The 25,813-nt window shown below is 38.9% G+C and overlaps 1 protein-coding gene across 3 annotated transcripts in view; it reads right to left on the bottom strand.

Moving 5' to 3' along the window:
* Nucleotides 1–25,813, bottom strand: part of OSBPL7 (oxysterol binding protein like 7) — an 85,935-nt gene extending 60,122 nt beyond the window's left edge. For 2 of the 3 annotated variants that reach the window (XM_081343711.1, XM_081343710.1), the window contains exons 1-12: nucleotides 25,746–25,813; nucleotides 12,834–13,037; nucleotides 12,109–12,231; nucleotides 10,377–10,430; nucleotides 10,092–10,205; nucleotides 8,797–8,922; nucleotides 4,974–5,100; nucleotides 4,170–4,273; nucleotides 3,832–3,924; nucleotides 3,367–3,496; nucleotides 2,265–2,413; nucleotides 1,544–1,651 (exon numbers count right to left, since the gene is read on the bottom strand). In XM_081343711.1, coding sequence (XP_081199837.1) covers nucleotides 1,544–1,651; nucleotides 2,265–2,413; nucleotides 3,367–3,496; nucleotides 3,832–3,924; nucleotides 4,170–4,273; nucleotides 4,974–5,100; nucleotides 8,797–8,922; nucleotides 10,092–10,205; nucleotides 10,377–10,430; nucleotides 12,109–12,231; nucleotides 12,834–12,950 — 1,245 coding nt within the window. In that variant the 5' untranslated portion in view covers nucleotides 12,951–13,037; nucleotides 25,746–25,813. The remainder of the gene's footprint in view (nucleotides 1–1,543; nucleotides 1,652–2,264; nucleotides 2,414–3,366; nucleotides 3,497–3,831; nucleotides 3,925–4,169; nucleotides 4,274–4,973; nucleotides 5,101–8,796; nucleotides 8,923–10,091; nucleotides 10,206–10,376; nucleotides 10,431–12,108; nucleotides 12,232–12,833; nucleotides 13,038–25,745) is intronic. The other variant, XM_081343712.1, reaches the window with a different exon arrangement.

Genomic DNA, 25,813 nt, shown 5'->3' with positions numbered 1-25,813 from the left:
CCCTACTCTTCTATAATTATTTTCACTAGCTTCTTTTTTATCAAACTTCTCACCTTCTGAAAGATTTGTCACATAATTTAGGCCACATCGTAAGAAAAGCTGATATTTCAAGAACTGTTTAAAAAAATCCCATCTGTTCCTGCTTCCCTAATATTACACATATTTTTACATATAGTATTTTTAACCAGATTGGGTATGTATATCATTCAGAGTCAATTTTAAAACTGAAGTAGCACAAAATCTGAATAAATAAATAAAACAAAGAATTTATTCAGCCTTTGTATGCTGAAAAGTCTGGAATTTTGACTCCCAATTTGTATCAATACTTGGAGGATAGAGGATCATAACATTAACAAAGCAAAACTCTTTCATATGATTGCATTTGACAAAATTAAGACAGAGGATTTCACTGCATCTCAGACAAAAAAATACCCAGTTCTACAATAACAGGGAACTAATAATAATGATGATGATGTTGGAAGGGACCTTGGAGGTCATCTAGTCCAACTCAGGCAGGAAACCCTATACCATTTCAGACAAATAGCTGGCCAGTCTCTTCTTAAAAACTTCCAGTGTTGGAGCATTCACCGTTTCCATAGGCAGGTTGTTCCACTGGTTAATTGTTCTAACTGTCAGGAAGTTTCTCCTTAGTTCTAGGTTGCTTCTCTCCTTGATTAGTTTCCAGCCGTTGCTTCTTGTCTTGCCTTCAGGCGCTTTGGAGAATAGCTTGACTCCCTCTTTTTTGTGGCAGCCCCTGAGATATTGGAACACTGCTATCATGTCCCCCCCTTGTCCTTCTCTTCATTAAACCACACATACCCAATTCCAGCTATGGTTCCTTTTATGTTTTAGCCTCCAGTCCTCCCTTAATCATCTTTGTTGTTCTTCTCTGTACTCTTTCTAGAGTCTCAACATCTTTTTTACATCGTGGTGACCAAAACTGGATGCAGTATTCCAAGTGTGGCCTTACCAAGGCATTGTAAAGTGATATTAACACTTCACATGATCTTGATTCTATCCCTCTGTTAATGCAGCCTAGCACTGTGTTGGCTTTTTTGGCAGCTGCAGCACACTGCTGGCTCATATTGAAGTGATTGTCTACTAGGACTCCGAGATCCCTCTCACAGTTACTACTATTGAGCAAGGTACCACCTATACTATACCTGTACATTTGGTTTTTCTTGCCTAAATGTAGAACCTTACTTTTTTCACCACTGAATTTCATTTTGTTAGATAGGACCCAGTGTTCAAGTCTGTGCCCAGTGTTTATTTATTTTTATTTTTAAAATTTAATTAAGATTATATAACCACTTATCTCACTGCTGCAACTCTGGACAGATATAACTGTCAGATTCCACAAAGCAGGAGAGAAGCTGTTTTCCCTTGTGATAATTTTTTTAGCTGCTCACCATCCTTTCCTCATGCAGCTTAAGGAAGCATTTGTGCGTTAATACACAGTGATCATGCTAGAGATACATTAACAGTTCTGTGACTTCTGATCATAGAGCAATTCCAGTTAGTTTTCACTTAGGGAAAGGTTTACCTCATAAGCACCGAATGAGGCAAAAGAATCCAGAGTAGTATCTGAGGAAACGGAGAGAGAATGAAAGCGGCGCATACATTCAGGATTGTCAAGAGTCTGAAGAGAAGCCTGAAAGGAGTAAAAAGGGTTGTTATTTTGGCACAGGGGAAATGAGGAAGTGAATGTTAAGGGTTGTATATTAAAACTGGGCACTGAATATTTCCTAAATTGTAAAGAAATTAGGCTCTGTCTTATTTTCTGACTTAAAGCATTCAGACAACCACATGCAGGGGACTGAATACATTTGCCATGAATGAATGGTAGAGCTTTTTACCAATTTGGTGGTAGTTATCCTCACCTATCCCGTTAAATGGGTAGACTAAAGCCAAGCACTGAGTTCTAGTCCCACAGTAAGCATGAAGGCCAGGGGGTGACTATGGGACAGATGCTTTCTCTCAGCCCAACCCACCTCATAGAGTTGTTTTGTGGGGGGGGGGAAGGAAGCAGGAGCATACTGTATGCCACACTGAGTATTATGAAATAAAGCTGGAATGGCATCATCATCGTTCCAAACACTACTTGTTACAAATACAGGAAATATGATGGGAATGGGGTGATGGGGAGATCCTTTCAGTTCATGTAAAATGACCTGTGCTTGATTTGGGCTACTGGATGTATGAATTTCTTAGCTAAGCTTTAAACCAACACTTGATAATTCTTTCAAAGGATCATGATCCCTTACAACAGCTGTAGTAGAGTTGATGCCATCTCCAAGGTCATCCTGTGCAGAAGATAGAGTGTCACGTTGCAGATCTAACATCTGCTGCAATTCTTGGAGACGGTCACGCTCAGAGTTCAGCACAGCCAGGACACTGCTGAGAGAACCGTGAACTGGCAACGAAAAAATGGTTACAGGCAGCATTATATTTCATTAGTGCAGAGGATTCTGTATCAGGAAAAGATTCCGGAATCCTCTGAATTTTAACTTTCTTGAAGAACCTCAAATTTCTAGTTTTATAGACTGCAGTTATCAAAGTGGGATTGATATGTACTCAAATAGACAAGATGGTGCCTCCAGACATTATGAGCTTCAGTCGTCATTAATAAGCAATAGCCAGAAAGGTAGTCCAAAACTTCTGGAATGTAAGATTACCTATTCTTGATGTATCAAGGTCCAGTGAAATCTCACAAGACAGAGTTAATTTGATGTTTTGTGTGCAAGCAAGAAAGACAGTGTACCTTCAGGAGCCGGGGAGAATTTTTTAAAGACACAACATTGTTTACCCTACTGATGGGGGATAAAGCTATCCCTTAGATAGCTTTATTGGCGGAGCATGGTGGAAGTTGTAATCCAATAAATCTGGAGAGCAATAGATAGGCAAGGCTCTTTTTATGTATGCTTCCCCTATTTTCCAAAAGTAAAGTTATATAATATATCAACAAAGTCTGTATGTTTTATATAGGTGACAAAAGGAATCAGAACTCTTTAGATCTCATGGCTGTGACTGACTGTGATGAAACATATTTCTCTGGAGAATTTAAGAAGAGAAAAAAGAAAATAGTCAAGAGTCCATAAAACAATGGCTTCATTCCTCTCCACAGTCCAAGATGGAAATCAATGTCTCCCACTACACCAGGGGTAGGCAACCTTGGCTCTTTTATGACTCGTGGACTTCAACTCCCAGAATTCCTGAGCCAACATGGCTGGCTCAGGAATTCTGGGAGTTGAAGTCCACGAGTCATAAAAGAGCCAAGGTTGCCTACCCCTGCACTACACCATAGTAAAAATAAGACAGTCATCCCTGAACTTTTGATCCAACTATTAATATCTGCACTGAGCTCACCTTTCTGAGCTAAGATCCAGAAACTTCTTTGGAGTTGGCTATACTCTGGAGGTACGCTAAACATGGCCTGGTTCTGACAGGACTCAAAATACCTTGAGAGATTGGGAACGGAGCCATGCAGGCGTCCCACCTGCTAGAAGAAAAACCAATTGGTTTTAAGGCACCCACAAAAACTTCCCTAACACAAATTCTTTCCTCTTTAATTCCTTAAGATGGTTCCTTTCTCTATCCCAGAAAGGTACTTCATCTCCTTCTTAACCTAGGGATGTGGTCAATAGTTCTCTATTAATCACACCAATTGGTAGTAACTTTGGGCCCTTCATCCAGCCCTCTCTAGAAATCTAACATTGGGATCTTCCACAGAGCAAAGAATATCTCCACTGGTGACTGAATGCTTCTCTCACTCTGTATTTCCTACCCTTGTGCCAAAAGCTGTCTACCCCATCCATCCACAAACCATCTCACCCTGCCTATGGTGTCATCCTTTGCAAAGCTCTGAGTGCACCAGATCCGCGTCGATCTCTTTGCCTTTCTGGGTCTTTCTGTTCCTGTTGAAGTCTGTAAAATCAAGATGCAATCTCAAACTGTACAACCATCAAAGATCAATTCCAAATCAAAATAACTAACCATAATCTAATCGCAGGAATGCTCTGATTGTGTAGTGGTTACTACAGCAGTGATTCATAACTACCCTAAGTCGTGTGAAAGTAACTTTGTAGCCTTTGACCAAATATGTTGCTTAGGGTTTTTTTAAATGTAAAACTTTGTAAAAAAGAAATGCTACTAGCACACCTGTACCTTACCTGACTACTTGAGATTAAAGGGGCAGAGGGAATGCGGTGGAGAGATTCCAAACTTTGTAGCATACGGCTGAGTTCTTGAAGCTTTCCATGACATTCTGAGAGTTCTGGAAAAACCCAAAATCATTTAGAAAAGTACAGATATGTTATACTTGAAAAGAATTTGTACTGCCAACGTGCAGTGCAAAAGTGGCAAAAGTAGACTAGGAAATAGGAAGGCAGCACTTTCTGTTCTCTCAGAATATCAAAACACCAATCAGTCATTGTAAAAGAACACACACTGGAGGAAATTTGCAAAGGGAAGGATGAATGGATGACCTACACTGAAAATGTATTTCACTGGCTAAATTCCCACAAGAATTTACAGTATTTAGTAACCAAAACCTGAAAAAAATTTATTGGGAAGAACTTGCCCTCCTGTCCCATTGTTGTTGTTAGCTGCGAAGTCGTGTCCAACTCATCGCGACCCTATGGACAACATTCCTCCAGGCCTTCCTGTCCTCTACCATCTTCTGGAGTCCATTTAAGCTCACGCCTACTGCTTCAGTAACTCCATCCAGCCACCTCATTCTCTGATTTAATTCATACCTGAGGGGCCATAAGCCTACCCATAACAGTAGATACTATATTAACGTAGGTAACTGGTCAATCCCTTCATTGGGTATCTACTTACTCTGGAAAATTCTATTCTAATCTCTTTGTCTCTGAAGATGAAAGCTGGCTTGGAAATAGCCAAAGCTCATGCCATAAGCATTGTAGCTACCATATAAGAAAGACCTTCTGATGATAAGAAGGTCTCATTCTTACCTGCTGAGCACCTGTCTAGTCCTTTACTGTCACTGAGCCAAGAATTCACTTTTTCCTGGGGACTGGCCAGTGAAGATAAGGCAGGGACACTTTCTGACATCAGTATGTGGCGCCGTGAGCTGCAGGCCTGCAAGAATGAAGCAAGACAATACAGGAAGAAATGAAACTAGAAGCAAAGAAGTTGGGTAATTCAGTCCACTTCAGAATCTAGGATGGATCTTCAGCCTGTAGAATTCTTGGGTATCCTGGCAATTCTGTAAAAGATGCTATCACAAAATGGAAACCATAGAGAACATTCCCAACTACATAAGAAACTTGTCTGAGAAACTGATTACAAAGGAGAGTTTGGACAGAACCACAATGCTGATATTGGCTTCCATAAAGTACAATGGTAGAAACATGTTTCTTAAATCCAGCTTGTCTTCTGAGGTCTACATGGAATTTTCTATGTCATTTTCTTAACAATAGTTTAGAAGTGGTTAGCCATGACTTCTTCTGGGATTTTTTTTAACTTGTTGCTTTGATGTCGCATTTTAGTAAACAGACGTAGGATATCCTGATGGATGAATAGAGTAGAGCTGGAAGGGACCATGGAGGTCTTCTAGTCCAGCCCCCTGCTCAAGCAAGAGAACCTATACCATTTCAGACAAGTGGCTGTCTAGTCTCTTCTTAAAAATCTCCAGTGATGGAGCGCCCACGATTTCTGAAGGCAAGCTTTTCCACTGGTTAATTGTCCTCACTGTTAGGAAATTTCTCCTTAATTCCAGGTTGCTTTTCTCTTTGATCAATTTCCAACCATTGTTTCTTGTCCTGCCCTTTGGTGCTTTAGAGAATAATTTGACCCTCTCTTCTTTGTGGCAGCCCCTCAAATACTGGAACACTGTTGTCATGCAACCCATTTCTTCTTTTCTTTAGATTAGCCAAACCCAAGTTCTGCAGCCATTCTCCATATGTTTTAGTCTCCAAGCCTTGGATCATCTTAGTTGCTCTTCTCTGAACTTTTTCCAAAGTCTCAACATCTTTTTTGTAGTATGGTGACCAAAATTGGTTGCAGTATGACAGGTGTGGTCTTACTAGGGTTTTATAAAGCGGTACTAATACTTTGCGTGATCTTGATTCTATGCCTCTGTTTATACAACCAAGGATTGTATTAGCTTTTTTGGCTGTGATCATCCACTAGGATTCCAAGGTCGCTCTCACAGTTACTGTTTTTGAGCCAGATCTCGCCTAACTGTACTTATACCTTTGATTTTTCCTGTTTAAATGTAAAACTTTGCTTTTCTCCACATTAAAGTTCATTTTGTTGGATAGGGCCCATTGTTCAAGTTTGTCAAGATCTTTCTGGATCCTGAGTTTGTTTTCTGGGGTGTTGGCTATTCCTGCCAAATGATTGTCATCTGCAAATTTGATGAGTTCCCCTTCTATTTCCTCATTTATGAAGATATTAAAGAGTACTGGGCCTAAGATGTGGCCTTGTGGTACCCCTCTGCTTACTTCTCTCCATGTGGATGTAGTACTATTGAGGACTACTCATTGAGTACGGTTTGTCAGCCATCTACAAATCCATCTGGTGGTGATGTTGTCTATTCTACCTTTTTCCAGCTTACCAAGAAGTAGGTTGTTGTCTACTTTGTCAAATGCCTTACTGAAATCTAAGTATACTATGTCAATGGCACTTTGCTGGTCTACCAATTTAGTCACTTTATCAAAGAATGAAATAAGACTGGTTTGGCATGATGTTTTTAACAAACCCGTGCTGGCTGCTAGTTATAACTTTGTTTGCTTTTAGTTGTTCACAGATCTGTTTTTTTATTATCTTTTCCAGAATCTTCCCAGGTATTGATGTTAGACAGATTGGTCTATAGTTTCCTGGGTCTGATTTTTTTTCCCCTTTCTTGAAGAAGGGAACCACATCAGCCCTTTTCCAACCCTCACGTACTGCCCCAGTGCTCCAGGACTTTTGAAAGATATGGTGCAATGGTTCTGAGATAACATCTGCCAGCTCCTTCAGAACTCTGGGATATAATGTCAGGTCCCGGTGATTTATATTAGTCAAGTTCAGATAGGTGTTCTGTTACTATTTTCTTGCTTATTTTAATTTTTGTTTCTAGTCTGTCTTTTGCAGTAGTGTTTTTGGTATGCTGGGCTATAATTTCTTTTTGTGTGAAGACTGATGCAAAGAATGAGTTAAGCAGCTGTTTTCTCCCTATTGTCTGTTATTTCCTTGCCATCTTCTCTCTTTAGCAGACCTACAGTTCCCTTGACTTTTTTCTTGTTATTACTATGTTGAAATAAACTTATTTTATTGTCCTTGATTTCTTTGCAAATTTTTGTTCATTCTGAGCCTTTGCTTTCCTGACTTCATCTTTGCATGCTATCTGCTGATAGTCAACCTTAATTACTTGTCCATCTTTCCATTTTTTTGTACTTGTCCTTTTTGTCATTCAGCTTGTCAGAGAGAGCTTTGTGCAGCCCTGCTGGTTTCTTGAATTTCTTATTGGTTTTTTCCCCCAGTGGTATTGTGCTGGACTGGACTTTCATGATCGCATTTTTCAGAGTTTCCCACATTTCTTGAGTTGCTCAGTGGGTTAGGATGCTGAGCTTGTCGATCAGAAGGTCAGCAGTTTGGTGGGTCGAATCCCGAGTGCCGCGTAACAGAGTGAGCGCCTGTTACTCGTCCCAGCTTCTGCCAACCTAGCAGTTCGAAAGCACGTAAAAATGCAAGTAGAAAAATAGGGACCACTACGGTGGGAAGGTAACAGCGTTCCGTGCGCCTTTGGCGTCTAGTCATGCCGGCCACATGACCACGGAGACGTCCTCGGACAAGCGCTGGCTCTTCGGCTTTGAAACGGAGATGAGCACCGGCCCCTAGAGTCGGAAACGACTAGCACGCATGTGCGGGGGAACCTTTACCTTTACCTTTACCCCTTTAGGATTTTCATCCCTGAATCTTTCCTAGGTTCTCTCTGATTTGTTAAAATCAGCTCTTTTGATGTTTAAGATACTGGCTGAATTATTTTCTATTGCCTGTGTTTGCATTATACTGAATTCCAGTATGATGTGGTCACTTTCACCCAAGGTTCCGGCAAATTCAAATTGCTCTATCACTTCTTCTATATTAGTAAGAACTAGAACCAGTATAGCTTTACTTCTAGTTCCCTCCTCCATCTTTTGTATGACAAAGTTGTTGGCTAGGTTGATTAGGAATCTGTTTGGTCTCCCACTCACCATAGAGTTGATTTCCCACTTGGTATCTGCATAGTTGAAATCTCTGATTACTACTGTGGTAAATAGATATCTAAACCTGCTTAGTTTTCATTGTCAGCCAAGTTCAGCTACTGTAGGCACTGCCGCCCAGCTGACAGAAAAATTAAAAAAATATTCATTTCCAAGATGAATCTTGCTGATGCTCAGAAAAACTGTTAGATCAAAGCACACATACACATATACTTCTGGTGTTTCATATCCTCTTCCAATTTACTAGGCAGCAAGAGAATTTTTTTCAAATATAGTTTTATTTGCTGACTTTCTCAGAAAAATAGAAGCAGCACCTTTCACCCAATTTACTTCTTCCTTGTCTTTTACATGCCTCTAAGTCCGAGAAGAGCTCAAAGAGAGGGGAGAAGAGAATTATTCACTGGAATAATCTACACAACTTTGACTCATGTTGCAAAAAGAAATTCTTTGGATAGATGCTATACAATTTTCCTCTCTTTGCATACAACCTACAAAAAACAGTAAGGGACATTTAAGATGCTCCCTTCCCACATTTCAGAAGAGATGCTTGCCACCAAGCAAGAAGGCTCCATTTTATTGTACTCACTTGTGAGGGATGAGAGGCTCTGTCACCACCTGTCATGAACTGTCTTTGGGATGAATGCAATTTCTCTGCTTGCCGATGCAAGCACAACTTTGCAACCCAATTATTGAATAGCTCTTGGGATTTTATCTAGAGGCCAAGAGAAGACAGCAAAATGTTAAGAAAATAAAAACATTTGTCCCAATCATTCTGATTCTGAGCTGCAGTACCATACTGCATCTTCTGCTGGATCCCAAGTTTATAAGATAGTTAAAAAATATCACAAATGTTTCATTTCTCCTCCCTGACAGCAACAGTTTAACAATCTGTTCCTTCTTTTGACACCCCAAATTAGTAACTGAAAGTAGCTTCTTCATTCATCTAAAGGTAGGGTCAACTCTGCTAGTGGAAATTGCACCTCCAATCAGATGGGGATACAAGATGAAGTCTGAAATCTGAGACACAAAACTGATTTCTAGACCTTCAAAAATTAGCATGATTTTATAATCCTCATCTTAACATGATTCCATGGCAAGAATTTGTTTTTTCTGATTTTATGACTGACAAAAGATAGTAACCTGTGAGGGTTAGGATGGAGATAGCAGTTATTATTAAGAATTTATTGGACTTAGAAGATTTAAAAACTGCCTCTTTTCGGAAACTCTGCAAAGGCCACGGGAAGCCTCAGATACCGTTATAGTAAATAAAAATGTGCAGCCACCAATTCATATAGGATCAACCTGCTACATTATTTGAAAAGTGCAAGAAAACATAATTTAGATCCTGAGTTCTGCTTTTAGCAATGGATGAATACAATCAAACTTCAAGATGCCATATACTCAGCTGTGCCCTACATGCATAAATAATCCTACCATGAAGGGGCCTTAAATATTCACCTGGAATTTGAAATTCTATCTTCATAAAACAACAGAACAAGGGGACTCATCCTTTACCAGAGATCTAGAGAACGATAAGCAGTTGCAAAAAAAAATATACTCTGTGCAGATACTATTATGTCTGCTGTATTCCACAGGCATATATTAGATATTAGGGTATTACTATTCTGCAAAACATTTTCCTGCTTTACCACATGGAGAAATGTTTTGTGCAGCCAACACGATAACCTTGCAAAAACAAATTTTTAGATATAATTGGTCAGCTCAAGCCTTTCTCCATCATATACCAGTTCTCAAATTTGGAAACAATGGAGAAACAACACCTTAGCATTTGTAAGCCAAAGCTTATGGATGAATTGGCATATGATTGCAGAATTCCAATGATCTTTTCTATTCTTTCATCCTGGGTCATTCTACATGTACCTTAAGATGATAAATATTCTCTTCTGTGTCCAAATCCACACGTTGAGCCTTCTTATTAACTGACATGACTGACAAACAAACATCTATGGAGCCATGTAACTTCCCCTTCAAGACCTAGGGGAAATGTCACAGATGTAGTAGTTACACAGAGAAATAATATAAGCCTTTTTCTTAAATATGTTTCTCAGTAAATTAATTGCCCCTCCCCTTTGTCCCCCATCAGGATTCCTGTAAAAATTGGTACATGACATTCAGTTTTCCCCAATTCCACCATTCTATACTCACATCTTGGCGTGTAGTGGCATATTTCAAAATGCCATCTTCCAAAATGAAATAACGCTTAGAGGGAGAAAGAGAGAAAAGCTATATGTTATGATACTCCTTAAAAAGTTAAAAGAGTTGGACAATATAGTCTCAAAATTGCTTTTATCACACTCACTGGTTTCTAGACTAGTCTTTTTCAACTAATTACTATGCTGGCTGAGAACTTTAGAAGTTGTAGTCCACCAAATGGGAAAATTGTTTTAGACCGTTTATTAAAAATGGAGATCATAAACATGACCCATAGTATAAATAGTATAAATAATATTCTACTACTTATTTATTGTTCAGTATTCCCAATCAAAGTTCTAACCACCAGTCACGCCATTGTTCAGAATGCATAGTAGTCCATTCCTCCAGCAGTCAATATTTGATCTAGTAGTTAAGGCATCAGGCTAGAAGCCAGGAGATTTGTGAACACTAGTACTGCCTTAGGGATGAAAATTGGCTGGGTGACTTTGGGCCAGTCACTCTCTCTCAACCCAATCCAAGTCACAGGATTGTTGTGGGGAAAGTAGGACGAAGGAGTATTGTGTGGGCTCCTTGAATTATTTATAAAAATATTAAAAGGTGGGATGTAAATAAAGTAAAATAAATATCCTTTGGCCCCTGACAATTAATTTCACTAGAGTTTAGCCAACAGCATCCATAGATTCTTGCTGCTTACATTGTTCACTTTTTAGATGATTATTCTGAGAAGCTAAAATTGAGGTACTGATCAACATTATTTTCATATTTCATTAAAAAAGTTCTCCTCACTTTGAAGTTTTTTTCACTGTACTCATTAAACTTCATAAAATAGGCTAGATTTATTGTAATTCATTTTCACAGATATGCATTCCTGCACCAAACAAAGGTTTGGACACATGCTCTAAATGGTATCTTCCAACTCTAGAGGTGATCTTCATTTAACAACCACTTGTTTAGTGATCGTTTGAACTTACAGTGGTGATAAATTAGTATTTACTACTGGTCTAGTATTTATTATTGTGACTGTGATTTATTCCTGTTGGTTTTTGATGTGCAAAGTCAATAGGGAAGCTGGCAAGCAGTCACAAGGTGTAGTCACATGAAGTCCTCACTTAATGACTTGTGTAATCCTTGTTTAATAACAGCAACCTGGCTTGCTGGACATGCCATTGCTAGGTGGTGTAGTCATGTGGGGTTTGTTTGTTTTTACTTACAACTATAACATATAAGGATGGAAGTCTTGGTGTTTCATAAGTATGATCTCAATCAATTGCTGCAGAGTTTAATGCTTGGTATGAGTCCTTGGAAATACTTGGAATTTCCAATATTTGGAAATGAGACCCATTCCATTAAGAATTACTCCCAGCTAAGTATGCCTAAGACTGTAGCCCCAAAACACCCAAAATAATTCACATATATTATGGCAACAATTCTTGTAAGAACTCTTGAAAGCAACCATTTGCCATTTATCCATCTCCTGTAATTCACAGCAGCAGCCAGTAGATTTTTGGGAGACCAACATTTTGCTTATCTTCCCAGTTCAGGAGAACAGAAATGACTTGGGAATGGAGTTGTTAATTTAATGCTACAGTTATTTAATTCTGACCACTGGGAATAGTAAGGCTAGCAGGGACAACTTAGGATAACAAGGAGCAAAGCTGCAATTCATCCCCACTCTTGAATCATGGAAAGGAAATAGGAATCCTGTCACTTTATTGACACATACCTTGTGCCAGCCTTTCAGGGGCCATTTTCGCTTCTTTAGCAGGTAGCCCTCCTGCCTTTCTGGGTGCTGGATGACCCCACTGTGGATGTGCAAATCATCTATCACTTCCCAGCTCTCAGAACTCTATGTAAAAAAAAAAGAAGTCAGAAATATGGGAGCTTTCATCCAAAATGAAATCTTTGATGACTTGAGTTATAACTATCCAGGCATCATTCACTATACTGCAGTCCCTCATCACTGTCCAGCTAGAGTTCAAGACCATGTACTTGCCATGTACAATGCAGCCAATATGTACTCTGGAGTGGACAGGCCCTTGAACAGAGCTGAACTGCCACTTCCAACAGTCTCACAAAACACAAGGCAATATTGGAAGTTACTATTTAGTAGGACTTAGAATAGGGATGGGTAATTAATTTTCTCAAGGAATCATATGAGAAACTTGGACTGTGGTGGAGGGTCAACAATGCTGCCTTGCATCCCCACCGCTGTACCATCAATGCCCTGCCCCTGCCAAGGCCCCGTTCAGCTAATAGGGACAGCCAAAAGGCCAGATGTGGCCCAAGGGCCATAAAATACCTAGCACAAATTCCCCACCTCAACACACACATTAACCTAAGCAAAGTAGACAGGTGTACCTGGTCACACATTTGATCTGGAGTTCCTCCCCCAATCCCAGGGACATGTAGGAATCAGTTTTGTAGACACTCAGTCAAAAGGAACTATACCTGCCAAGCAATGCTGTGTTTGGAAGATACAGTGCTATTGGACCGGGAAGGGGGTAGTGCCCTTTTAGGAGATGACGACTCTTTTTCATGGTTACCCATCGCTGGGAAGGCTATCATCTCTTGCCATGAACCAAGGAAGCATCAGTGATGCACTTTTGGGGACTGTGTCTTCATCTCCAGATCATCACCTTCAAAGGGCTATGGCTATGAGAAAGGAAAAAAACAACAGATAGATAGATAGATAGATAGATAGATAGATAGATAGATAGATAGATAGATAGATAGATAGATAACCTTTATTGTCATTTTTTACCATGGGCACAATGGCACACATTAAAAATGAAATTTAGTTGCTTGCTCTCAAAGTGTACACATGCATAACACACATTTAAACACATTATATACAACATACATATAGACCTACACCCTTACATATAAATAAGATATAAATATTAATAACTGTCCATCTTGAAAACATAACGGAAGGAAGAAGCTTTAGAGTTCACAAGGTTAATACTGTATGGAACAAAATCTGGATGTTCTGCTTCAGATACCACGAAGCCTCCTCACAGAAGATAACAAGGAAAACAGGTCGTGAAGAGGATGTGTAGTGTCCCAGATAATCTTACGGACCCTGTTCAAGCAATACCTATATGCTACCGGTATGTCCTGGATGGGAGGGAGGCAACTGCCAATGTTCTTTTCGGCCATCCTCACCACTCTCTGCACCGCCTTCCTGTCTGAAGCAGTGATGCTTCCAAACCAGACTGTGATGCTGTATGACAGGATGCTCTCGATTGTCCCTCTGTAGAAAGTGGTAAGTACTCAGATATCCTGATTAAAATAACTCCCAGGGAAATTAAATCACCCATATGGTTTGTGGTCAAAGCATTTCAATTATATGGAGGGGCAGAATTCTATTTTCTTGTCAGATGGTTTCTGTACTTCTTAATCACAATTTTATTTTTGCTTTGCTTCTTTATTCCACAAATTATAGCCCTTTTCACAAATAATTCCTTACCCATAACTCAGATTTTTTAAAGTATCTCTTCAATAATTTATATAGATGTGACTCTAAAATCCTACACAAAAATTGGAATACATTTTTTTAAAAAAAATAATAATCCTCTTTTGCAAATCATGGTGCAAGATCTGAAGCACAACCTGATGGAGGTTTACTAAGAAATTAATCCATGTCCATTTTGACTTTCTCATACAATATGATACAGAGTTGTCTTCCTTTCTAGGATCTGCTATGAAAGCAACAAATAATTAACAAAAGGATCCAGAATCAAGGAAAAAATATTTTCCAGATTTTGACCTTTGTTTTGCTGGAGGATTTATGCAGAGTATTAGCCACTATCAAGCTCTCCTGCTTGGCCAACAACCCATGACTGAAAAGGATACCACTAAGCCTTACCCCTATCTTGCTGAGTTAGTCTTAGCTTTGTCTCGCATTGCGGTCCCCTCTAAAATATCTCAGCCTCCTAATTTCTGATGTCCTAGGAACAAGGCTGTGATTTCATGATCCAAATCCTTAGAGATTGGATAATCTTGCCTTCAACTTCTGCATAGCAATATGTAGAAACTAAATGAATCTTGCTCTCACTCTCATACACAAAAATTGATAGATCCCCCCCCCCTTGAGCCTTGTTTCTACTTTCATTCTTTTCTTCCATCCCTATCCAAAGCACAAACGGTTGTAAACAGCAACACCACATAAGGTTCTTTCCTCTTGCAGTGCTTGTTGTGACTGCAAAATGTAGATTCCTCTGTTTTTTCCCCTTCCTACTGCAAAATTTAGCATATAAGTATAAGCATAAGGTGTTTTTTTTCCTTCTAGTGTAGGGAGAACCATTAGCATTTAACTATCCTGGTATTGCTATGATTGATTCACCAAATCCTCCTGCAGATAGAGGTCTAGGTGGCTCTGAATCCCATTTCTACATCTTGCCCTCTGACCAGTGTCACCTATACAATTGTCAACACTGTTCTGGTTCCATTGGAGCACTTATTCAGTTACACCCTTTATGCATCAATCTTCCCTTAGCAAACAGGTTCTCAGCTTGTCACCTGATCTTATGTGTATTCAATTGGAACAGCCATGCAGAACTCTGCAACTTTAATATCTTGGTCCGTCTGTCACCTGCTGAAGCCAAAAAAAGAAAGGGGAAAACAGAATACATCTTGCCTATGTTCTTGGTTGTTGTTTTTTTGAAGGTCAGCTGAGTTCCCTCAAATAGAAAAGAGAATCTTACAAAGGGAGGCACATAACAGTAAATTATGGTTCCCATTACGAAATGAGCCTTAGATGAATCTTATGGATGACCTTGTCATAAATCCTGAAGCATGATTCAAGATAGGAGACTTTTCATTGTTTAACCAGTTAAGCAGTGTATTTGGATGCATTGATCTGCCACTGATGGCAGATCTGCCATCTATTCCCTTCATCTTTGCTTTGCGTTGATGGCACCCTGCCATAAAAGGGGAGGGGAAAATGGGGATGAAAGTCCGAGAAGAGGATGGTAGGAACCAGAGGTCCAATCTAAAACAACAGATGTGAGATCCAAGGAGATAAGTGGGAGAACAGAATGCAAACAGCCGCCAAAGAGGCCAAAGAGGCAACAATCTTTGGGACTGTTACCAAAACATCTAATTTGAATACTATTGATCAAACGACTAAGGGAGGGAGGACCTGGGAGAATCTGAGAAAGGGGGAAATTAAGGGATTTATTCCGGAATATTCAGATCTGGCTTTGCTTATGCTGTAACCGCTTGTCTTTAGTAAAAGTATATCTTTTTTCTACAAATGAAGTCAAGGGTTTTTCTTTCCTAAATGCCCAACCTGGGACAGGCCTCACAAATTAGTCTGTCAAGGTTTTGAGTAAAACCATTGCCAGCATTGGTTTATACAGCTAGTTTGCCTTAATGAACCACTTTGGACTCAAATGAAATAATGCTGGCCCATAGTTGGATGAAACCAAAACTGAAAACTTTTAATCTTTCTATGGGGATACAATGGATGGGGAATATTGAACCCTAAAGTTGGCTTGAGTACATTCCTTCAAATGATCTCTTCTATATAAGCTGCCAAGTGTTTTTTTATTGCGGCAGCATAGATTTAATTTTAAATAAAGAAATCTGTTTTTTTAATAGCCAGACAGATCCCCCTATGACTTTTTCTCTGCTTAATCATGTTTCTTTAAAAAAAATGTTTGAATACATGCAGACTGCAAGTTGCACAAAGGCCCTGCTCATAAAATAAACAAATTCACAAGCATTAACTCATGTTTCATTACTCTATCATAATTTTGAAACATTTAGTCATAACGTTTCTGCAATGTCCAAAAAAAATGGCACAAGATTGCTTTCTGTCAAGTCCAAAAGTTAGAATCCTGAGTTCCTAAAACACCTCAGATTAGAAACAAACTATGTCAATGGACTCCTCTCATGCTTTTAAAACTCTCTTGCTCAGGATTAAATTTTTCAAATTAGTTTGAACAAGAAGTATGAAAGAAGTCCATCCCTAGTTGTGGCCTAGGTACAATCTTGGAGTCTGGATTGACTAGTGGGGATTTCTAAGGAGCAATTTATGAGATTAAGTAGTCTTTGCTTATTGACCAGTTTGCAAGTGACCATTTGAGGTTATGATAGACTTCCCCAAAGCTACTTATGATCTGACTTTGAAGAACAGATGGCTGCACCTGTGCCCAAGGTCATTATGATCGCATTTTGGGCATTTGGCAACTGGCTTGCATCTATGGCTGTTCACAGTATCCTGTGATCACATGACCATGCTTTTTGTGGGGTTTTGCTGTTTATTTCTGATTTCCAGCAAAAACGCCATTGGGGAAAACAGGTTCTCTTAACAACTACTACATTTGCTTAATGACTGCCCCCCCCCAAAAGGTAAAATGGAGCATGGTTACCTGGTGACCAGCTTAACAACCACTGTGGTTTACAACTGTATTTCCAGGCTCAGTTATGGTTATAGGTCAAGGATTGCCTATGTATATTTCTGAGTGATTAACTACAGGTAGTTTTCATCTTACAACCATTTATTTAATGATGTTTGAGGTTACAATGGAACTGAAAAAAGTTTTCACACTTCACACTTATAAACATTGCAGCATTGCAGAGTCTGAACATTTTAATCCTTTTTCTAATGATCCTTTTTGTGCATATCAACCAATGACATGGAAAGGTATTTAACCAAATGTTTTGCATGTGGGAGTTCAATCACTGTCGATTGTAAACCACAGTTTATGGCTTTATGTGACCATTTTTCTTGTTCAGTGAACTACAGCAAAGTAAGACGTATATACTATACTGTTATTTGCACAGCAGGTTCACATTAAAACATTCTGAACATACAAATTATGTTTCCTGAACTGAATAAGTTAAAATGGATGGAATATTAGGAAATGTGTGTTTTTCTGCTTTTATTGACTAATGAAGTTAACTATAATTATCCACTTTTGTCGCTTACTGTTTATTTTTCTTCCTGTTAGAATAACATACGTACTTCATGTTATTCTACATAGTAATAAAATATACACATAGTAAGATACAAGCAATAATCTGAATCTGAACAAACAAATCAAGATTAATTGATGTAAATGAACCTAGTTTGTAACTATATTGCAGTGATTGGCATAATTATATTTACATGAAGGAAAAAAAGAGTGTCTTGTTTGCACAGAATTTGCAGGTTTTTCCCATGCAAAAGAACAATTCCAGACTTCGAGTGAGTGTTTTGCTGAGAAGTTGTCTTTGTGTAAGTAGGAAAACGAATAGCACTTAGTTAGATTAATATACTATTCCATAGTTCTTTCTAACACTCTCTGAGTGGTTTACAAATGTCAGCATATTGCCCCCAACAATCTGGGTCCTAATTTTACCAACTTTAGAAGGATGGAGGGCTGAGTCAACCTTGAGCTGGCCAGGGTCAAACTCCTGGTTGTGGGCAGAATTAGTCTGTAATGTTGCATTCCAACAACTGTGCCATGAGAGCTCCTGAGTACAATTTGTTCCGTGTTGTCCTTAACTTATGCTTCTTTTGCCATCTCTAACTCAGTAAACCAGCTGCTGAGAAGAGACAATGGAAGAGGATTTTCATTCTGCTTTCCATACTTCTGAATTTCCCGAAGACGTCTGGCTGACCATAAAAATGCAGAATCCGGGATTAGATGAACTCCACTGTATGATTTAGCAGACTGTTCTTATGTTCTTACAGTTTACTGAATCCTTTGGTTTACAACAACAATACCTATGTTTATACAATGCTAATCAGTATTAATCCTGACTGCTTTGATCAACTCATCTGTTGGAAGACTACCTAGAAAGAGTGAATAGTTCTAGAAAGTCATTTAAAACTCCTCCCAGTTTCAAGAACACTTGAGATAGCTTTACTCTGGGGCACTGAGGGAATTTTGGAATGATGGATGGCTTTTCAGACCCATCAATAAATAAGCTCTTAAGCCTATCCATTAGTTCCCAACTACAGCATCACTGATGGTTTTCCAGGAATGTGGCACTTGAATTTTGAATTCAAAAACAGTTTTGATCCATATTAATTTGAAACAAAAATTCTAGTCATACTCTTAACTGAAAGTAAATGAATGAAAAGTGGTTTTTAAGCACTGATTCTAGAGGATCTAAACTTATTTTAGAAATCTGACCAGCCATCCAACTCTGAGAGGAATAGAGATAGTTCTTGACTTACAACTATCCATTTAGTTGTAAGTGGCCATTCAAAGGTATAACAGCACTGAAAAAAGTGATTTATGACCAGTTTTTATACTAACAACCATTGCAACATCCCTGTGATCACACGGTAATGGTTTTTTAAATATCTTCTTCTAGAACAGACATGTCAAACACAAGGCCCGGGGGCCAGATGCGGCCCACGAAGTGGTTTCATGCGGCCCGCGAAGCCATCCTGGAAACAGTGAGGGAACGGCCCCCACTGCCTTGGCCCTGGCCCAGAGACCCTCCTTCTGCCAGAGACCCCCAGATCTGTCCCACTCCCACCCAGGCCCCCATAGGCACCCTTGATGCGAACAATGTAGAGCTGGCCACGCCCACCCAGTAGGCCATACACACTCTAGCCACGCCCACCTAGTAGGCCATGCCCACCCTGGCCACACCCACCCGGCCCCTTGAGGGCAACCACAATGCTGATGTGACCCTCAATGAAATTGAGTTTGACACCCCTGTTCTAGAAGGATTTAATATGCAACCTGTTTGAGCAGAGTTAATCCAAGGCATTTTACTAAGAAGACAAAACCATATGTCCTTCAATTTTTGTGTGTGTTAAGGCCTGTTTATTTTATGCATGGGTTCTTTGTAAGCTTTAAGTACTCATGACATGAATCAGAAAAAAATCCATAATGCATCCTTAACATCTTATTTATGATTGTTCTACACCATAAATCATCTTATTTATGGTTGTTCTGTGTGCCTTTTTTACAATCCTGTGCAACATCATTTGGTACCAAATGAAATCATGCAATATGATCTGCCATAGTGATGACATGGCAATAGTTATTTTACATTTTCCATCTTTTCCCTGAAATCAATAGGACAAAAGCTTTTGCACTGTAGTGACTTGTATACAACTGCCACAAATGTTAATGAGGATTACACAATAATGTTCCTTTTGTGAAAGATATAATTAATGAGCCATGGATCAAAAGGCTGATACATTAAGTACTATACATCAGGATATTCCATTCCATTCCTTCTTCTGAAGATTTTTTCTGCTAATAAAATTTTGTGCCAGTGTTCCTTAATCTTGGCAACTTTAAGATATGTAGACCACCTCCTCAAATTCCCCAATCAGTCATGCTGGCTTTGTAATTATGGGAACTGAAGTTCACATTTCTTAGAGTCGCTATGGTTGAGAAATACTGTCCTATGCATTTCTGCCAACGCCACAGTTTCCCCAATTTTTCTGATACTGCCTCCTTATGCTTCACCCAGTCTATATTCATGTATTTATGGAATTTAAGGACATCCCAATGCCATGACTTTGGGCAACTTATGGAATACAACAACAACAAAATTCAACTATTACAAAGAATTGCATTGCCAAAAAAAATGAATGACCCTTCAAAAGACCAAAACATCACACAGGTTTTAAGGGCTTGATATGACTACTTATGATTCTGATCACCTAAGCAGCAAGTCACTGAATGTGAGTATCTACCTAAAACAGATTTGGAGCTTATCTATAATTTATAAATGTCAAGGAACCAAGCATCTGTGCAAGAACAACCCTATGCAGAAGACTGACACTTTAAACACTTCCAAGCTGCTGACAATCTGTTAATTCAAAGTACACTGAGACACCTGCCTGGGGAGTCAACAATACATTTTGGCTTTTCATATACTAGACTTGTATTGTTTAAAAAATGTGTATGGATACAACAATGCACAGCATACAAATTGTTGTACCAAACCAGTCTCATTCGTTGCTATCTTAATGCATTTCATATTTTTTTCAATGAGCTTAGGACAAAGTCTCACTTCCTGGCTTCCTTCTCTGTAGTTTAGTCTACAGCAACTCTGTAATGTAGGTTAGACTGAAAAGTAACTGTTGGCTTTGTTGCTAAATAGGAAACTAATGCTAGATCTTTTCAATAGATTGGAACTCTAAACACAACACTGTTTTGCAAATGCAAGGTCTGACAGGCAAAAATCCTCAAAAGTTATAGTTTAGATTTGGAACCCAGTGTGCAGATAAAACAAGATTTATATATTTCCAGAAAAAGAGTCAGAGTTTGCTAAGGAAGGATGAAACAAAAAATCTTATAGACCCCTTGCTAGCTTTACAATGCCTGCTGTTGCCGAATACAATACATCCTCCATTTCCTATCCCTATTGGCATAGCCACCCAGTTTTTCAGGCAGGATGGCCTGGAAAAGCATTATTTAGCTATGTTCTGCCTTTAGTGAAGCTTAACAATATTGTTCTTTGGATTTAATTATATAAGGTAAAAGGAAGTTGCTTATGACAACCATCCTACCTGGCAGAAATGGTCTTTGCTCAGAGAGGGCAGAAAGTGCATTGATAATGGTTTAAAGATAAGATTGTTGGAGCTGGCAGGTGTTCAAGGGAAAGGCAACTGCTCAGGTACATTTCAGATAAATGAAGTACTATCAAGTGTCATAAAACAAGCAAATTATAGCTATCTGATTATATTCCCAAGCTGAAGACATTAACTTACCCAAACTATGCAATTTCCCTTGAGATATAAAGGCTTTCTGGTTGCCACCTTTTTCCCCCAACTTGAGCACTTCCCTGCTTTTGCTTCTTAAAATTCTCAGCAATAGCCTGGCTAGTTAGAAAATTCTAGGAGTTAAAAACCATACATTCCCAGGATGTTTATCTGGCTTGGGAATTCTAGATATCGTAGTCACAATATATCTGTAAGCATGGAATAACAGAATCAGCCATTCAGTCCCCTCTGTTAATATAAACAGATATATTCAACTGTTTACAAGTAGTAGTATAGCAAATACTCTCCATTCAAATTGACTTCCAATGTGTAGTGGGTCAGTTGTTACAAATGATAACTTGCTGTATCAGTTGAAACACCCTTAGCCAGCAGAAGATAACCTGGAGTGCAATGAGATCAATAAGCCCACTTGGCTTCCTTCATAATTACTGCCCCACCAACATTTTAAAATTTAATGTTGTTATGCTACAAAATAAAGCACCAGCCTCTGGCATTATATTCATATCCAGAAATGCTGTCAGATATAAAGTCCTACCATTCATGCATAAGCATCCTGAATGGTTGAGAACTAACTACTTTGCCTTCTATTTTATGAAAGTTTTGTGATTTGCTCTCTCCATTAGAGGTAGTCCTTAACTTATAACCATTCATTTAGCAACTATATGAAGTTACAGTGGAACAGAAAAAGTGACTTATGGTTGTCGTACATATGACTATCACAACATGCCCATAATCAACTTATCAAAATTTAGACATTTGGCAACTAGCAAGTATTTACAATCCCAGGGTCATGTGATCATGATTTGTGATCTTCCCAGCTGGCTTCCAAGTCAATGGGGGAAAGGTGGATTCATTTAACAACCATGATTTACTGAACAACTGCAATGATTTGCTTAATTATGGCAAAAAAGGCTCGAAAATTGGGTGTGATTCACTTAGCAACCGCCTTGCATATCCACAGAAATTCTGGTTCCACTTGTGGTTATAAATCAAGGACTACCCAATAGTCAAACAAAGTATATCCCTTATATATGCTCTCAAAATTCCAAGTGTGCTCTTAACCCAAAAATGCTGCTGATCCCTGCACAGAAGGCAATATTCAAAGTTTCAACAAGTAGGTGAGACTAAAGAAAGGGGGGAAAATGTTGTGATTGTTGTTGTTTTTTTGCAACATCCTTGGCCCTTAAATTAAGGACAGTTGCTATTTAGAAATTTGAATAGCTGTTGGTATTTTTTTGTTGCAGTGCTATGCTATTTAATTGAAATCCAGATATACTATCACCATAATTGTCAATACAGATAAAATATACAGACCATGGATTCTGGAATTCTTTCCAACCTCCTTGCCAGCAGTGATTATATAGTATACTTATCTATACATATGCTTTGCTCTTGGTAGAGAGGCTGGAAGGACAAAAGAATGGGAATTTGGAAAGCAGTAGTTATCAACATTCCAATATGCTATCCAGCTCTCTCTCTCATAAGGGTATATTCTGGGTTTTTTATCCACATCCCCATATCTGATCCACCCCATTTTCAAGCACAGCAAATTTGACCTCATTCCATTCAGTTTTCAAAGAGTTACTTCTGCAGATAGACAGAGTTCTCAGGCCCCTATAGACAATTTCTTCACAATATTCCATTTGATTGGAATTAAAAAATTACCTTTCCAAAATAATTTGGAAAATTTCCAAATCTCCACGGTGACAGTGATCATAACAATAAAATCAGATGTACTTTTGATAACCTGTGAAAATAAAATGTTCTTATTTCTTTAAATTACTATCATGTAGTACTATCATGTAAATTACTATCATGTAATTAAATTACTATCATGTAATCCGGCCCACAGGCCAGATGCGTCATCCAGAAGCCACCCCCACCCCATTGCCGGCAATGGCAAAATAGTCCCGATACGTCTCGCGACATCACATAAGAGCCTTGGTGGAGCAGTGGGCTAATGCCTCCTTAAGTAACACCAGCTGCCTGCAATTAGTGCAGGTTCGCATCCCACCAGGCTCAAGGTTGACTCAGCCTTCCATCCTTCCGAGGTAGGTAAAATGAGGACCCAGATTGTTGGGGGCAATTAAGCTGACTTTGTAATAATGCTGCTTGGGGTGTGTGAAAGCCCTAATAAGCAGGCATATACATAGAATGAAGGCTACTGCTAAGCTTGTAAGCCACCCTGAGTCTTCGGAGAAGGGCGGGATATAAATGGAATTAAAATAAAAAATAAAAAAATAAAAATCACATGATGTCACGAGTTTGACATGTCTGATGTAACAGATGCAGAGACACAATATCCCATAAAGCTCAGGTGAGGTTTCAGTTCTAGTTTCTGGTTCTGTGATGAAATTGGACAGGGTATTTTGGGTTCTACAAATTTAAAGTATAACATCCACACTCTGGGACTGAAATACAATTATGGTACTTAGTAACTGGCAACTTTCCACTGAGAATAATACACAGTCCATTCTAAATGTCACTGTTCTGAAAAGACGAGAAAATATTGGACAGAATTCAGAAAGCAGGCACAGGCAATCAAAGGGATTGAAATAGCAAACTATAGAAGAACAACTGAAGCATGAACTACTAGGCCTACTTAAATTATGTACAATTCAGTATGAAAATATGATTTATGCTTGTAAATGAATAAATCTGCAATAGCTTGATAATGTACCAGTTCTTTTCTTATATCTACTTAATGAATTACACAGGTAAAAAACACTTCAGTCCAAATGCAACAATAAACTTTGAAGTTGGATTCTGCCTTCCAATAAGGGAGTTGGACCAAAAGAAAAAGTGAGTGAAGTCACCCAAAATCAAGCTGATTATATTAAATGTCCATTTTAATTACATTTAAATACAATCATGCTTAAACCTTCTGTCATATTAAGAACTAAAATTCAGTGGCAACATTTGGATATGATCTAGAATTGCTCAAAGCTTGGAAGTGGAAGTGAACTGACAAATATTTAAACAAGTATTCAGTTTGTGGTTGTGAATGGATTCCACACAGTAAAAACTGAACTTTTTACCTTTGACCACCATGGAAGTTCTATCTGTGGAACTGCATTTGGAACAGCCCATATACATGTACCTAAATCACTGCTGCAGATGCAATTTTTAAACATATGGGCGAACAATTCCAAATATAGGCAATGTTCTGCCATGCATGTAAATTTCAAAATATCACTTCTTTGGGGAAAGATGCCCAGATAAAAGCCCTATCTTCCTCTTATCCTAGTCATAGGAACTGCTATACCAATTCTTCCTAAGAGAAATTAGCGTTACATATCCAAGCTGCAAACTTACAATCAGCAGAGAACTGCTAAAAGAAAGACTTGGCTGCTGTCTAGTGGCTATCCTGATTTTTTGCAGCTCAGATATGGCAGCCCAAGATAAACTAGGGTCTTTAATCAGGGACTTTACACAAAAGCATAGCTGTATCTCAGCTAGTTGTTTTCTATTTCCTTTCCAATCACTGTATGTCACATAGCCATATGCTTTCCATATACTGTATGTCACATATAGCAGAACTCAGATGACCATCCCGCCTTTCTTCTTCAACATCTCTCACCACAAATCCACATCCTCTTTTATGCAAAAGGGTAAAAGTCCACCACTCATCTATCTCTGACTCAGAAGTCTCAGTACATTCTCATCTTCTTAATAGGGCAAAATCCTTCAGATAACATTTCACTTATCTTAAAGAGACATCCGACTCAGCCAGCCTTTCTTATTGCCTATTAAGTGTCAAAATCCACATTTCCCATAATTCATCTCATTTATCCCCCTGGAAAGCAGTATTAATTTTTTCTTTCACAGGTCTTCTTTTTAATAGGGGCAAAATCCTTTCCATACACTTAAATTTCATCAGCACTTTTTTTGCTAAAAAAAGAAATACCTCCTGAGTAATTGAACTTATGCTCCCCCTACAATGCTATTTCACAATCCTCAGACTTACGCCGTATTTTTTAAATATTTTTTAACAGAGCCTTGGTGGAGCAGTGGGCTAATGCCTCCTTAAGTAACACCAGCTGCCTGCAATTAGTGCAGGTTCCCATCCCACCAGGCTCAAGGTTGACTCAGCCTTCCATCCTTCCGAGGTAGGTAAAATGAGGACCCAGATTGTTGGGGGCAATTAAGCTGACTTTGTAATAATGCCGCTTGGGGTGTGTGTGAAAGCCCTAATAAGCAGGCATATACATAGAATGAAGGCTACTGCTAAGCTTGTAAGCCGCCCTGAATCTTCGGAGAAGGGCGGGATATAAATGGAATTAAAATAAATAATAAAATAAAAATAAATTCTGTATCTATTCGTCAAAGAAAAAAGAACTATTGTAACTGCTATGGAGTTTTCCTTAGAACCATCAACTTTTTGTCCTGGTGACAACGTTCTCTAAATTTTCTTTGCTATAATGATCCAGGACAGACTTGATAAAGTCGACTACAATTCGATTTCCACAATCTCACCCCAATGTTCCGATTCGTTTGTTTCTTCCAGGTTAACACAACCACCCAAATAAAAAACGGAAGGCAGACCCTTTTGTTCCCGGGGTCGAGCAAGCCCGGCACAAAATCACTATTCTTGCCTCCCCGTTTCCGAAACGAGGTCCCAACCCCAACTGAAAGGAGGAAGAGGAAAAGGCTGACTTTTTTTTTTTTACCTGCACGCGTCTGCGAGGCTTGCCTCATACGGTCTTCCTTTTGCGCTTCTTACAGCCACGGACAGTTA

This window comes from Vipera berus (assembly GCF_964194415.1).
Source record: "Vipera berus genome assembly, chromosome: Z".
In the NCBI taxonomy this organism is placed as follows: Eukaryota; Metazoa; Chordata; class Lepidosauria; order Squamata; family Viperidae; genus Vipera; species Vipera berus.
Note: the sequence above shows the minus strand (reverse complement) of the source record. Positions and strands in the feature narration are given on the sequence as shown.